At 40.7% G+C, this 17,171-nt stretch overlaps 1 protein-coding gene across 1 annotated transcript in view; it reads left to right on the top strand.

Moving 5' to 3' along the window:
• The window catches only part of LOC124265512 (atrial natriuretic peptide receptor 1-like), a 255,099-nt gene that overhangs the window by 208,622 nt on the left and 29,306 nt on the right, over positions 1 to 17,171 (top strand). The window contains exons 4-8 of the mRNA XM_046700296.1: positions 3,986 to 4,121; positions 12,738 to 12,829; positions 14,166 to 14,304; positions 16,073 to 16,157; positions 16,822 to 16,948. Of these exons, the coding sequence (XP_046556252.1) occupies positions 3,986 to 4,121; positions 12,738 to 12,829; positions 14,166 to 14,304; positions 16,073 to 16,157; positions 16,822 to 16,948 (579 nt within the window). The remainder of the gene's footprint in view (positions 1 to 3,985; positions 4,122 to 12,737; positions 12,830 to 14,165; positions 14,305 to 16,072; positions 16,158 to 16,821; positions 16,949 to 17,171) is intronic.

Here is a 17,171-nt window from a genome sequence, read left to right as displayed (position 1 = left end):
TATTGTTAGACAGACTATACGTCATTCTCGAGTAATCTTAGTGGTTAAAAAGCGACAAACGTAATAGTTATGCTTAGCATCACTCGTCCTTGTCAACGTCCTTGTCAACAAAGGTAATGGGAATTGTTTATCTGGAGGTAGGTGGTCATTTGCGAGAAGCACAGTTCAAAAATCATTTGAAGGTAAGCAACGTCGGTGTTTGGCAGTTTCCTTCGAGTTTTTGGAACTTCAGTCCTGATCCACAACGAAGCATGGGTGACATATGTGGTCTCAACTTAGGCAAGTGACTTTGTTTAAAATTGGTTCTGTTTACTCAGCAGTGAATGGGTACCCGGTGGGATGAGATGGTCATATGACCTTCTAGCGCCTCACAGACAGCTTGGTTTGTAAAGTACACCGATTCATTGACAGGACTAATAACACATTGTGTGTAAGTACACACCTTTATTAAGAACACACATTATTTTGAACCAATAACGCTTAAACAAAAGAAACATTGTCAATAGGTCCAAAGTCATCTTGGGAAGTCTACGTAAGCCGGAATTAAAATTCCATGAGACTAGCAATGAAATCACGTATGTTCTCGGAGCAATGTGCCCTTAAATAAAACATTAATGTAATCTTTCAAAGGTGGCTTGAAAATGGGAATACATTCTGCCGGCAACTCCTTAGAGCGCCTAACAGAAGTTCAACAGGATATGGACTGAAAGCTCTTTTAATGTTCCGTTGGATCGCCTTATTCTGAGGCGCCACGGGTTATTCTGTTAATGTAGGATTATAGGCATCCTGTTGGGCCTGTAGTCTTCAAATATATCAACTTTGACAAAAAATATATATAAATGACTGTTTTTTGTTTTTTAAAAATTCTCTACACGTGGCATGAGTTTATTGTACTTTGAATGGACTTGAGATGCGTCTTGTTTAGGTTGCCATGTCATGTTGACCTTTTGACGGAAAACAAAAGATCAAAGCGATTATAGAATGATAGAACAGGTCCCCAGTACTTCATTGTTTTGTTAGAGGTGACTGGCTGACTTGGATGAGATGATCCGACCTGGTGTTCCCGGTTTGTGGGCTTATTTTTTTATTTATTTATTTATTTATTTATTTATTTATTTATTTATTTATTTATTTATTTATTTATTTATTTATTTATTTATTTATTTATTTATTTATTTATTTATTTATTTATTTATTTATTTATTTATTTATTTATTTATTTATTTATTTATTTATTTATTCATTCATTCATTTATTCATTTATTCATTCATTCATTCATTTTCATTGTGTTTTTGTTTGTATGTGTGTGTGTTATGTGTGTGGTGTGTGTGTTTGTGTATGTATGTGTGGGTGGGGGCTGATGGTTTGCCCTGTTCCTAACGTCGCGCAAACTGTAGGGGTCGTTTCCCCACAACGGTAGATATGTGACGCCAATTCCTGGGGTCACCGGCCGTAATATTGATGTAATGTGACAGTCCATAGGCATTGTTCTTGATAAATTGCTGTTGATCACTGGATTGTCAGGTAAAGCCCTCGATTATTTAGAAACCGCCTTCCACATAGCTGGAATACCGCTGACTGGGACTTTAAACAAACAAACAAAAATCTTCACCAGGGTGGGAAAGATAAATCACAAATGAGAGCCAACATATCTAATTCTGCCAGCATAAGATCCGTGCCCATTGTATCTGTAAGTATTCTGCCCAAGTGTCCTGAACAGCACTTCAGCTTCGAGAGACTTTAAAGTAATTAAAAACATTCTGTCAAATCGTGAACCAATATATCAAATCTTTCACAATCACTGAATGAAATGAGCAAAGTGACAGTACGAAGTATAAATAATGGCTGTATTTGCGAACTACCACACGGCCCTGCCATCGAGATTAACACAAGACTTAGACACAAGGAAATTGTTGTAACATACAAGTCCAAAGTATTCTGATTAGAAAAAAACACACGTAAAGTCCATGAGATTAATTATAAAATTTTCCAAGGTTTTCGGGGTATGCTCTAAAAATAAAACTCTAATGTCATCCTTCAAAGGTGGCTTGAAAGTGAGATTAGATTCTCCCGGCAACTCCTTACAACGCGTGCTCGAGGTTCAACGGGATATGGACAGAAAGCTCTTTTAATGTCCAATTACATCCACTGATTCGTAGACGCCATGGGTTATTCTGTTAATGTAGGATTATAGGCGTCCTGTTTAGGCCTGTAATCTTCAAATATGTCTACCTTTGACAGAAAAAAATATAGGAATGTTTTTAGGTCAGTTTACAGAACATGTTCTTCTTACTGTGAATGGAATTGGGATACATGCGGTTTACTGTGTGTGAACTCTTGACTGGAAACACATTTTCAAAGTGGTTGTTCATTTTGTTCTTTCCATAATGATTTCTGATGATAGCATTGCATTACATGTACAGTTCTGTCAGTTCCAGGCCAAGATGCTATGTTGCAGCTTCGTGTAAATTACAAATAAAGAGATTTACTTGGGCATGTTGTTAAATTTTATAAATACTCAATCTTCAAACCCCAGTGCCAAGTGTAAAAATTAATTTTGTTCTTGAAAAAAATTCCGCTAAGTTCGCCATCTTCGCACGATCTTTTAGGGGCATTTAGAGTGAGTGAGTGAGTTTAGTTTTACGCCGCTTTTAGCAATATTCCAGCAATTTCACGGCGGGGGAAACCAGAAAAGGGCTTCCCACATTGTGCCCATGCGGGGAATCGAACACCGGTCTTCAGCCTGACGATCGAACGCTTTAACCTCTAGGCTACCCCACCGCCCCAAGTTGCATGTAGAATACGGTATGATGACGAGGAACATTTTTTTAGGGATACACAACTTCTTTATTGGACCAGATTGGGCTGGGAGCTAACGGTGGGGCACAATACGCTCATCATTCTCGCAAACACCTGGTATTACCACTATTTTGATAGAGATTGAAACGCACACACAGGGACTCATAATATAGTGGGAATTATACAATCGACACTGCTTTTGTCACAGATTTCTAATGGATGTTAACATGATTTTGTACCTTTAAAATATTTGTAGTTTGACTTGAAAAGTTCGTTTCTTTATAGAGACAACAGTATACGCATTCAGACACCAAGGCGCTCCAAAATATAGGGATTAAGTATTGGGGGTTTGTCAGGATAATCGGATTAAAATACCTTATTCTATTTTGATTGTTATTTTGCCCAGCTAACTGTCATTCTATATCTGACACACACATTGTGAAAAGGTTTCAGACCTACTGGCAGTTGGGTGATTTTTATGGCATTATGTCATGGATTAAATATTTGAGAAGGATAGAAACAAAAAAGGAAAAAATAGTACTTTAATGTGTTCCATTTGTTGAAACATGAGTTCGCTTAAAATGCTCCTTATATATATAATTATACACTGCTCTTGCCTAATTGTTAATGAATTTGTCTCCAAACCTTCGCTCAAATATGTTTTTAATCATTTTATACGATATGTTGAGCTTGGCGCCCACTATGATGCAACAGACTACCGGATGTCGGGGCAGAGTGGGTCCCAATGAACATATGCTGGTTCTAAGAAGCTGTAAATCGTAAATTCAACGTAGATCGATGCCGTTCCTAACCTAATACTTCAGGTGAACCCGTGAAGATCCGGGTTAGAATATTGGCCTTCAGTAACCCATGCTTGTCGTAAGAGGCGACTAACGGGATCGGGTGGTCAGGCTCGCTGGCTTGGTTGACACATGTCATCGGTTCCCAATTGCATAGATCGATGTTCATGATGTTGATTACTGGATTGTCTGGTCCAGAATCGATTATTTACAGACCGCCGCCATGTAGCTGAAATATTGCTGAGTGCGGCGTAAAACTCACTCACTCACTCACTATTTCAGGTGAACAGTTTTGTGGGTGCGTTTCCTGCCAAAGTTGTTTTTTCCTAACTGACGGTGAACATATTTTTTGTAAACCCACTGATGCTATAATTCTCTTTTTCAGGTGAACAGTTTTGTGGGTGCGTTTCACGACGCGGTGATATTGTATGCGCTAGCCCTCAACGAAACACTGGAAGCTAATGGTTCCATATCTGACGGTGTGGCCATCACTCGACGCATGTGGAACAGGACATTTGAAGGTCAGTGTCTACTTGGTACACAAGTACACAAGGTATTAGACGCGTCAAGATCCGGGTTAGAATTGATCTTCAGTAACCCATGCTTGTCGTAAGAGGCGACTAACGGGATCGGGTGGTCAGGCTCGCTGACTTGGTTGACACATGTCATCGTACCCCAATTTGCATAGATCGATGCTCATGCTGTTGATCACTGGATTGTCTGGTCCAGACTCAATTATTTACAGATAGTTGGAATATTGCTGAGTGCGGCGTTAAACAACAATCAAACCAAACCAATCAGCAGAAATGTGAGGAATTGAACCCGGGACTCCTGTCTGATGCTCATGCTGTTGATCACTGGATTGTCTGGACCAGACTCGATTATTTACTGACAGCGGCCATATAGCTGGAATATTGCTGAGTGCGGCGTAAAACTAAACTCACTCACTCACCCAGGTATTAGCTTCATGTCTCAAATAAGTTGTTGTCTGGTTGTCTGCAACTAATGGTGTCAATACTTCCGTGTTCTGAAACGTCGGGGCACTTAGGCTGATGTGTAGGGCTTCATCTTAATGTAGAATGTGCCTCCGACATCGACATCAACGACACCACCACCACTACGACCACCACTACGACCACAATTACCATCACCATGAACGTTGTCATTACCGGCACCACAGTCAACATCGCCGTTACTTTAGAGTCAATGTCCAATATTACCACAGGATATAAACCAGGTGTAACTCAACTCCAGATTACGTCGAAGTTGATTCCAGTTCTCGACACCCATGACATTCTGTATCTTCATGCTGGTTACATCCACAGATGACGAAGAGAGGATCAGTAACTTATTTTGTATATTGTTTGATGTTTGTTCTGATGGGGATAAGATGATGGATGGGTTCGATTTCAAACATATCACTGATCAAGTCAACTGTCATGCTTTCATGACACAGACAGAAGTTCAGAGGAGAAACCTTTCTGGATTCTGATGAAGACGGCATGTATCATGTTGGATAAGGTTTCAGATATACTTTACAAACAAAATAAAAGCAAAATATATACCAAGCGTGATCGGTGGTTTGACTTCAGAGGGAAGATCTTTCTGGAAGAAGACGGAATGTTTGATGTAGGATAAGGTTTCAAACATATTAGTTGTGTGTCTTTCACAATACAGCCCAGCTACAGCCCAGATCTGACTGTCTGAGTATGGTGTTACGCCGTTTTTAGCAATATTCCAGCAATATCACGGCGGGGGACACCAGAAATGGGCTTCACAAGTTGTACCCATATGGGGAATCGAACCCAGGTCTTCGGCGTGACGAGCGAACGCTTTAACCACTAGGCTACCCCACCGCCCCCCAGATCTGAACCTTATTGAGGTGAAGTGGGGTGAAATTGGGTTTACGTCGTGCTTGAGAATATTTCGCTCATATGACGACGTGCATGCGTGTGTATGTGTATGTGCGGCTGCTTGTACTAGCCCAGACTTAAGCTGGTTTTATAGTGCTAGCCCACTGAGATACCATGCCGCAGTGAAGCATGAATACCCAACTCAGACACATTATACTGACTCCGAGCCGACCAGTCCTTGTTGTACCCATTAATGCCGAGCGCCAGGCAGGGACCAACAAGTACCATATTTTAACGTCTTTTGGTATGACGCGGTCGGGGATCGAACCCGCGACCTTCCGCTCTCCGGTCTAGTCTCTAAATACGGTAACGAATAATTAAAATATATTGATCGGGACTGTTCTGGGTTTGACAAACTAGTGATTGTTTCAACAGTATGTCAGCTGTATTACTTCGTATCAGCTTGACGCTTGAAGCCCAGTGTGATGCTTTACTGTAGCCTAGCGGTTAAAGTGTTCGCTCACCACGCCGAAGACCGGGTTCGATTCCCCACATGGGTACAATGCGGGAAGCCCATTTCTGGTGTCCCCCGCCTTGGTGTTGCTAGAATATTGCTAAAAGCGGCGTAAAACCTCACTCACTCACTGACGAAGATAATCACAGATGTGCACAATACACATCACGAATATTATGCATGAATTTCAGTTATTATGGAATTATATGGTAAATGTATGACGTTAATCATTTACGGTATTAGGACAATGGAGAATGTAAAACATACCAGATCTGAACCCTATTGAGAATGTGTTGAGACTAAAGGACAGAATAAACCCCAAACGACTTAGAAATATGGAGAAAGAAGTGGTCGAATATTGGGATATGCTGTCAAACAATTTCTTACAAACTTTGATCGGTAGTGTACCTAGGCACATACAGTCGTATATTACAGGGCAAGGAGGTCTCAAAGTACTGAAAAGACACGTTGACTATCTGAGAATCATATATCAACATAGTCATTTAACTTTTATAGTTTGTATACATGTAAATTTAAATAATGATAAATTGAAAACAAGCAATTATTAATATGCATTATCAATTTATGATACAGGCCAGGGCCCTGATTCACAAAGCGATCTTATCGCTACGACTCCCATAACTCTATGTTGAATTATAGGAGATACGAGATTCGTGCTAAGATCGCTTTGTGAAACGCTGCCGGTTATTTTCAAGCGCTTAATAATGGTGTTCCCGCTCACACAGGTCGTCTTAGATTTACGTTCCATATAGTCTTCACCACTGGAAAAAAAGTCCATGTTTACAAGACATTTCCAATTTTGGAAAGATGATGTTTCCAAAGATTTACAATTTTGGAAATGTCCACAAGGGGAGATAACTGGTGGGTGATGGTAAATCATTGTTATTTGCACGCCCCGGGACCTAATCCCTTGTTGATTGATGAGTGAGTCACGGCAGTTAATAGTCACCAATTAACAAGGCCTACTGCCTTGTTATTTAACAAGTTTTTATGCCTCTTAAAGAAGCCTCTGGAAGTAAGTTAAATCTTTGATGGGCATTAAGAAGTGGAATGCATTACTGTGACCTGATTTTCACCTGATGAAGGAGCAAGCATATGCTCCGAAACTTCGTGTTATTCACAATAAAGAAGTTGACATCCATAAATCTTGCTTTTCTTATTAACAAGGTAAGTTATTAAAATCTGCTGAGCTGTAGGCTTGTTAATCATGTCGCGGTGTGATTATCGCTCTAACACACCTGAGAGATTCGTCAACAGCGTGGTATGCACAGGCGGTGAAACTTGTATTGTATTACATTGGGTTGGTTGCATATTGTTTTGTGTTATGCTGTCAGTTTGTATGTATATGTGAATGAGGAACCTCACATATTATGACATTGAAAACAGACTAAACTTAACATTTATTCCATGGTCAATATCGCAATGTTAGTGATATGGTAGTATACGCAAGTTTGTTTCACAGTTTTGATAATACCTTCTTTTAACCAGATAAAATTATTAAAAATGAACGAATAATGCCATGCTTCTCTCAGAGTAAGGGAAGATAATTCATATACTGATTCTGATCAAATTAGATATTTCTTTATCGTCCGAACAGAATTCACAAATTACGGATGTTTTGTGTGGGTGTGGGTGTGTGTGCATGCACGCGTGTATAACATCTAACTTGATGATAGGTATTAAAATCAGGTCGTTTGTAACCATAATGACTATATTGGTTGGAAGACTTGAGGAACAAAAATACTTTCACTCTTCAAAAGGAACTGGAACAGTAACATTTTTCATGTTTTCATATGAGCTTCAAAACATTGAATGAAATAAATGCTGTATGATGAAATGGATCAGAGAACATTATCATGGCATAAATGACGCGTGAATGACACATGTAATGGTCAAAAATATATAATCACCATGTTAGTTAACTCATGACCAGACACGTCAAACTGGTACCGATAGATGTATATCTAATACGTAAAAATTCAGTATTTCTTAGTACTTGAAATAGAAAACACGAATTTGGAATGAGATGTTTTAATCTGAGATCAATCTGTTAGGTAGCAGTTTACTAAAGTAGAGCCTGAATCAACTTCAAAAGATTGGTCATTCGCAAAGTGAAGCAGATCTCACTTATACTGCAGTAAACAGTATGGGGATACACAACGAAACATACCACTTACGTGATAACAACTCCCTGTTTATTGCATAGAGCGGCATTTCGATGTACAACGTTCAGGATAAACAAGCTGATTGAATGTTGATTGATTCCATCACTTGGACAATGGAGTGGATTTCGACTTGTTGATCTTACTCTCCTGTTGGCCCCAACGACGTGCTACTTGCTGAATTACCTGTTGTTAATTTGCTGCTTGTCACTATGCATATATACTTCTATTCACCTGGTTGTAGTAACTTTTATCTTGATAACGGCGTGAGAATATACATGGAAACTCCCCTCTATCGACCTTTGATCCAAACGGATGAGTTAACAGAAATGTTGATGCCCGTCTGTTAGCAAATTATTAAATTTCGGGGGAAAACGGGTTTCAACAGCTGGGCTGCGCTCATAGCAAGTGCGCAGTGAAATAGGTTCGCGCAACTTGGAAGCGGGCTGTCTGGTGAATACTCGGTGAAGGCTTTGGTGTGAGCTATTTTCATAATGTTTTGTTGATATCTCACAGGCGCGAGCTTTTATATGTTATGACAGTAAATAAACTGTTTATAAAATTTCATATGTCTATTTCCCCACACGTTCTTCTTACCGAGTCACTTTCTTAGTTCGATACTTAAAAGCAATGTCATTATTTAGAACTGAATTTCTAACTGTGATATACTATGTAGATATGTCGTTGTCACAGACAAAACTCAATGTCTTGTTTAATTGACACCTGTGTGTCTGCCTGCCTGTCTGCTAATGACAATATTCAATACACAACTGCGATCACTGACCACATGCAATTTGAACTTAACACCAATCAGGCTATACACCATAAACAAACCGCATTGATTTATGACCCGAGTTCGGTCTCTGTCACATTATGTAATTACACAGACAGGCAGGTGTGATACTTGAACACATGACATGTTATGATGTCTGTTGATTGCAAAATGTTATACACAAAAAAATGAGCATGTATTTACAAAACCCAACATCTCTATATATACACACACAATCAGCCGTGAGGGCATCTGCAAATGAACCAGCCGTTACACCAGCCCTGACTGGGTTCGGTATCCCGGCTGCTTCGTTTCGAGGAGGTAAACCCAAGTACAAAATATTGCACTTTTGATTTGCGATTATACGCTTATTATTTTGTTTATTTGTTTTTTCATAATCAGCAATGCATATTATATGTCATAAAGAAGTGATAATTGTGTTTTAATTATGTTTTCGATTTTTTGGTTGCATGTGACCTTTAAGAGGCATAATAACATGTTAATTAACATGGCAGTAGGCCTTGTTAATTGGTGACTATTAACTGCCGTGACTCACTCATCAATCAACAAGGGATTAGGTCCCGGGGCGTGCAAATAACAATGATTTACCATCACCCACCAGTTATCTCCCCTTGTGGACATTTCCAAAATTGTAAATCTTTGGAAACATCATCTTTCCAAAATTGGAAATGTCTTGTAAACATGGACTTTTTTTCCAGTGCACGTTCTCTTAGAGTGGTCGGCATTTCTGGTGTCCTCCGCCGTGATGTTGCTGGAATATTGCTGAAAGCGGCGTAAAACCAAACTCAGTCAGTCAGTCAGTTAGAGTGGTCGGATAGCCTAGTGGTTAAAGCGTTCGCTCGTCACGCCGAAAACCAGTTCGAATCCCCTACATGGGTACAATGTGTGAAGCCTATTTCTGGTGTCCCCCGCCGTGATATTTTTGGAATATTGCTAGAAACACCGTAAAACTGAACTCACTCACTCACCCTTCACGCTCTCGCTTTAATATATATTACAGTCAGTGCAGTCTGCGAGTTGTGGTGTCAGCACACTGTTAATACCGTGTGTACGATATCTCCGCAAATAACAAGAAACTCGGATAACGGTAGATGTCGACAATTTAGTGGAGAAACAGCGAAAGTGAAAAATTTGAAAAAAGAGTTGGTAACCCACACTTGTTGCTGTAACCTAACCAACAGGATATAAGCCAGGTGTAACTCGAATCCCGATTACGTCGAAGTTGATTCCAGATCTCGAAAAATATTTTGTACATTGATGCTGGTTACGTCTTGATGTCACGAAGTGAGGATCAGTAACATATTTTGTTTTTTGTTTGAATGGTTGTTCTGATGGAGGTAGGACAAGATGACATATATGTTCAATTTCAAACATATCACTGATCAAGTCAACTGTCATGCTTTCATGACACAGACAGAAGTTCAGAGGAAAAACCTTTCTGGATTCTGATGAAGACGGCATGTATCATGTTGGATAAGGTTTCAGATATACTTTACAAACAAAATAAAAGGAAAATATATACCAAGCGTGATCGGTGGTTTTCAGAAAAAACAGCAACAATACTTGGTATTGTGGAGAGATTCCTGCACGGGAATTCATACTACGTACATCAACAGTGTTAAGTGTCAATATATATATTTAGTTGCTGATATTTTTGTTGTTTCAGTGAAAATGTTTGTTTTGATGTTTTTGACCAATTAATATTTTGTTACATTTGAAAAAGTAACAAAGCTTTGTAATAACTTTGACTTCATTGGAATAGATACATGACTTCAAGTGAAAATGTATTTTATTCAGTAATGGCCAACAAATACCCTAGTAACCATTGCACCTCCATGGTGTGAGTCGAAATTCACAAAGTTGGAAAACACGCTGGGTTGTTTTCAATGAGTGAGTATGGTTTTACGCCGCTTTTAGTAATATAGCATCAACATCCCGGCGGGGGAACAGCAGAAATGGGCTTCACACACTGGACCCATGTGGGGAATCGAATCCAAGTGTTCGACATGACGAGCGGACTCTTGTTGTTGTCAGGAGCGGTGGGGTAGCCCAGTGGTAAAAGCGTTCGCTCTTCACGGGTTCGTTTCCCCACATGGGTACAATGTGTGAAGCCCATTTCTGGCGTCCTCTGCCGTGATATTTCTGGAATATTGCTAAAAGCGGCGTAAAACTAAACTCACTAACACACTTGGTTGTTTTCAACCAAATTTAGGATGATTCTAATTCGAACCAGTCAAATGGTGTACCCCTAGCATACATATTCTTTACAAACAAACAAAATAAAAGTAAAACTTCTATCTAACATGGTCGATGGGGGACGAGTTGATAAAGTGTTCGATGACCCGGGTTCGATTCCCAAGACCGATCCACTGTGACAACCTAATTCTGGTGTTCATGGGGGCAGTTTTGCTGGAGTTTTCCTAAAAGGGTACCATGAAAAAACTCTACCTCAAAACCTGAAAAAAGCTAAAAATCGCGACGGCAGCAACAACACCAACTCCATTTCAGTGAGCTCATGCATAGTGCGATTTCCTGTGCCATAAACCAAAGTAGTGTCGACGACTAATGCGAAAAGAATGGGAATCTCGCCGTACCACGTGACCGGCACTGATCACACACATCCAAAAAGCTTCCTCTTGGATCACAACAAATCCCCCCTCCGTGATTGCCATCAGCTGATAGGGAAAACCGTGTTCTTGGAGGACTTACAGAACCGCCTTCAGTGCTTTCTGTGACCCGCGCGTATTGACCGTTTGTGAGTCAGGGTGGGAGGTTAGTGGAACCAGGGGTGCCCTCTGTTGTTCTGTCTGTGGTATTTGTTATCAGCCAACGTCTTATCCCCGGCATGAGTGGAATGGGTTGCTGTAATGGCGGGTGTGGAAAATGTGCTGGTGAATGTTACGAGGTATGTTTGGTTTGACCTTGAACTGGCCTCATGAATGAGAGGTGATGCTGTACTGCGATGTTGTGGTGGTTGTGGTGATGTTAATGATACTGGGTACAGATGTACCAGGGTTCATCTTTTTACTTGCTCACTCACTCACTCACTCGATCACTGCTTGTACAGGTATACTTTTCTGTTTAAAACGTCAACCAAACACTCACCCGTACAGTTCATTTTTTGAGTTCAACGTGCGAAGACGTGAAGTTGTTGGAATATTGCTTGTTAAAAGTAGTGTAAAAACCTCACTCACTCACTCACTCAATCCAAAACCAGGGTCGGTGGGGGTGGCCCAGTGGTTAAAGCGTTCGCTCGTCACGCTTAAGGCCCGTGTTCGTTTCTCCACATGGGTACAATGTGTGAAGCCTGGTGTCCCCGCCTTGATATTGCTGGAATATCGCTCAAAGCGGCGTAAAACCTCACTCACTCACTCATTTCATTTACGGACTTTATAAAGACCCGTGAAGACCCGGGATAGAATAGGTCTTCAGCAACCCATGCTTGCCACAAAAAGGCGACTATGCTTGTCGTAAGAGGCGACTAACGGGATCGGGTGGTCAGGCTCTCTGACTTGGTTGACACATGTCATCGGTTCCCAATTGCGCAGATCGATGCTCATGCTGTTGATCACTGGATTGTCTGGTCCAGACTCGATTATTGACAGACCGCCGCCATATAGCTGGAATATTGCTGAGTGCGGCGTAAAACTATTCTCACTCCCTTACTACGGACCTTATTATGTTACAAATTTGCTTACATTATACTTGTCCCCGTAAGTTTCAGTAAACGGTATAAATAGAAAAGAGTTACAACGGTAAACATAAGCACTACAACAACGTCTTCAACGTTTCAGGTATCACCGGCACTGTCAGCATCGACGACAACGGCGACAGGAACGCCGACTACTCCCTGCTCGACCTCAACCCCAAAACTGACCGCTTTGAGGTAAGTGTCAGTATGCAGAGACATCTGGAGTTGACAGAGATCAATGGATGTCCATAAGGTCATGAATTTCGTTTTGTTATATTTGTTTGGTGTTTAACGCCGGACACAGCCATATTTCAGCTATGGAGCGGTGGTCTGTAAATAATCGAGTCTGGATCAGACAATCCAGTGATGATCAACAGCATGAGCATCAATCTACCCAACTGGGATGTGTCAACCAAGTCAACGAGCCTGACCACCCGACCCCGTTAGTCGCCTCTTACGACAAGCATGGGTTACTGAAGATCAAACTCGGATCTTACGTATACGGGTTAAGGACACAAGTGAAAGCGTGAAGATCAGAATTAGAATTTGGCTTCAGTAAACCATGCTTGTCGGAAGAGACGGTAAAGGCTAACTGGGTCGGCGCAGATCGATGTCCATTGTCCAGCTCGATTACTGAGGCGTGTTTAATGTCATTTTATATGTCATCTACTTGGAGATGTCGTCAGAATGAAATTCTAGCGCGTTGATTTCCGGAACGTTGTGACGTCATCTGTTTCAATGACGTCATAATACAATCATGTCACTAATATCCCCGCCTTTGGATCTAAACCATTTTTATTCTTGAAAGTCACTGCTTAATACACACTAAAACAGAGAGAATTAATTTGCTTGATTAAAAACATCTCACTGTCGCGTTTTTGATATCGTATATATCAACACTCATCGACACTTTTAATGCCGATTGATATCGTTTGATATCAAATGTTACTCGTGTGAAATTCTGTACCATACAACCTATCTCAGTGAAGTCTATACACTCATCATCCTTCACTGGAAAACAAGACCATTTTTCGTTTCATTAACAAATCCGTGATGCAATTTATCATAAGGAATTTGAAAGAAGAGAAGTAACTCTGTATATTGCTGAATAAAGTCTTGGCATTTTCCGTATTGAAATCCCACAAATTGAGCATTTTGCATCCGTTGCTCTTTGAATAAAGGCACATAGCCCACCTATGATCAAACGGAGAATCCTTACCATTTGAGTTCCTATATCTTATGTTTTCTAAATCGAAAACTCTGTTTTGAAGTCAAAGTACAAAAATATAATTGTTTATATCAGCCGATTTAAATTTATTCCCCAATCGAACGAGCTCTTTGAAGTCAAATCCTGTGAAACACCGCTGTGTCCGAGTTGAAGAAAGAATGCATGTTATGTTATATTCATAAGCCAGCGGCCATGCCTAGAATACAACAAAATTGTAATTTCGTCACATCAAACGGTGTTCAACAATGTAAAACCAGAGTTGCGTTTCCGTATACAGTACGTATTTATGCTTGTACATTTCAGGTTGTAGCCAACTATTATGGAAGCAAAAAGCGGTACGAACCAGTTCCGGGTCGTTCCATTCACTGGGCAGGGGGGAGACTCACGCCTCCACCGGACACCCCTGAGTGTGGCTTTGACGGGTCGAAATGTCCCCCTGAAGGTACAGTATTGTTTCCAGCTCAAGGCGTTTGTTTTAATTTGTCAAAAACCCTGCTTCCGCAGAGAGCAGGATAGTGTTCGTTCGATGTCCCAAGCCGCCTCCCACATTTAAAAAATTTAATAATGGATATTGCATTATATAAAGCACAGTATACTGTGTCTGAACGTGGTATCCATGCTACATGTTGTTACCCTGGCTGACGTTCATTGAGAGCATAAAGCATTATTTATCTTACCTCACACATAAATGTCGCTTTCTGATTGGCTGAGCGCTCTTCTGTTATTTTCAATGTACCCCGCTTACAAGCAAGTAACATTTCAATGTACCTCGCTGTCAATGGCAAATCATTTGGTACTTCGTGGTAGTAATTATTTATCTCGAATAACACTGAATCACGTATGATGTACGGAAATTATCGATGTTTTGCGAATGCAAATCGATGGAAGGGAGATAACTCTAAATCTGTTTTTCTTGTCCGCCAAATCTAGCGATGTCTACAAAAAGATTTGTACCCGTGCTTCAAACAATTCAAAATTAACATTTAGGTGTTCGGTAAGATAAATACGTTGTTCACTGTTCCCTCGGGGCCCATGGGTTGATGTACCCTCGAGACCAGTGAACAACTAATAATAAAGCACAGTATTCTGTGTATCACAGTATCCACGCTACATGTTGTTACCCTGGCTGACGTTCATTGAGAGGATAAAGCATAATATAAAGCACAGCATTCTGTGTCTGAACATGGTATCATGCTACATGTTGTTACCCTGGCTGACGTCCATTGAGAGGATAAAACATTATATAAAGCCCAGCATTCTGTGTGGTATTCATGCTAAACGTTGGTGTCGCAGCAGGCTAGCATTATATAACCGACGTTAGTCTTCACGCTTATAAAAGGGGTGAACGTGGTATCATGCTACATGCCTCGTGGTTTAAGCGTTCGCGTTAATTGAGAGGATAAAGCATAATATAAAGCACAGCATTCTGTGTCTGAACGTGGTATCTTGAGAGGATAAAGCATAATATAAAGCACAGCATTCTGTGTGTCTGAACGTGGTATTCATGCTAATGTTAGTTAACTGGCTGACGTTAATTGAGAGGGATAAAGCATAATATAAAGCACAGCATTCTGTGTCTGAACGTGGTATCCATGCTATATGTTGTTACCCTGGCTGATTAATTGAGAGGATAAAGCATGATATAAAGCCATGATAGTTAATGCTATTGAGAGGATAAAGCATAATATAAAGCACAGCATTCTGTGTCTGAACGTGGTATCCATGCTATATGTTGTTACCCTGGCTGACGTTAATTGAGAGGATAAAGCATAATATAAAGCACAGCATTCTGTGTCTGAACGTGGTATCATGCTATATGTTGTTACCCTGGCTGACGTTAATTGAGAGGATAAAGCATAATATAAAGCACAGCATTCTGTGTCTGAACGTGGTATCCCTGCTATATGTTGTTACCCTGGCTGACGTCCATTGAGAGGATAAAACATTATATAAAGCACAGCATTCTGTGTGGTATCCATGCTAAACGGTGGTGTCGCACGCATTATATAATTCCGACGTTCGCTTCACGCTTATAAGGGTTACCCTGAGCGGTTCGATTCCCCACATTGGTACAATGTATGTGAAGCTCATTTCTGGTGCCCTGCCGTGATGTTGCTGGATTAACAATGAATGCAGTGTAGGACCCGACACGCTCACCTCATTTGTTCGAAAACAAGACATGTATATTCTCTGATGTTTAACCTCCACAGAACCATTCCCGGAGTATGGTATCGTCATCATCGTGCTTGGCTCCATTCTCCTCATCGTCCTGGTCGCTGTGTTCTTCATCTACAGGTGAGTGGTGTCAAAGAATCCTTAATTAGCCAGTGTATCAGTCCATTCCAGGATTTACACCCTGGGGTACTGATATTTGGGGATGATGTTTGGTTTGGTTAGGTTGTTGTTTAACGCTTAACTCAGCAATATTCCAGCTATATGGCGGCGGTCTGTAAATAATCCAGACAATCCAGTGATCAAAAGAATGAGGATCGATATACGAAATTAGGACAAGGGGACATGTGTCAACCAAGTTACCACCCGGTCCCGTTAGTTACTAGCCTTTTTTGCTCAAAACCAATTCTGACCCGGATCTTCACAGATACCATTTTTAACAAAATGTATGGTTTGAATAAAACATTCTGTTTCAAACACAATAATGGGGCAATCTTATCAAATGTTGTGTATTTGGCCAAACACGCTCCTTGTCATTTTTAACTTATGCTCACAAAGATCACAGCCCAGACAATACCCCACTCAGGAATATGGCACTGACCTTGACCTTGACCTTAATTCCAATTCCACAAATAGACCAATCACATGGGTCAGTTCATCCTACACACATCGATGACTAGACTTGGTCATATTATTGTGTCCACTTAGATCAGAGAAGATTAGATAAGACTACCATACGGGTATTTAGGCGTAGCTTTCATCGCAGCTATTTCCGGTTCTGTTGCAGGCACATCCGGTTGGAAGCGGAACTTGCTGAAATGAACTGGAGAGTGAGGTGGGAGGATATCTTGTTTGGCTCTCCCGAGAAGAACAGGAAGCTGGAGCGCCAAGGAAGTCGTTTGAGCATAAACAGAGTACGTGGATATATCGAGGACACCAAATTGTGTTACATTTGAGCGAGACTGTGTAGTTATCTTTCTTAAAACTGTACCGAAACCGTTGTGTCTAATTTTGATCCTGCGAGCTGTGATGAGTCGAATTTATAGATGTCCCGAAGTAAATCCTACTTAGTAGGCCTTGTGCGTTTGTGTCGAGCCTCTGTTCACTCGAAGTCGGTTCAGCTTCGACACAAAGTTG

The sequence above is a fragment of the Haliotis rubra genome, unplaced genomic scaffold, assembly GCF_003918875.1.
Source record: "Haliotis rubra isolate DU_JTF1 unplaced genomic scaffold, ASM391887v1 Scf980, whole genome shotgun sequence".
NCBI classification, from domain to species: Eukaryota; Metazoa; Mollusca; class Gastropoda; order Lepetellida; family Haliotidae; genus Haliotis; species Haliotis rubra.
This window is presented reverse-complemented; position numbering and strand designations above follow the sequence as displayed.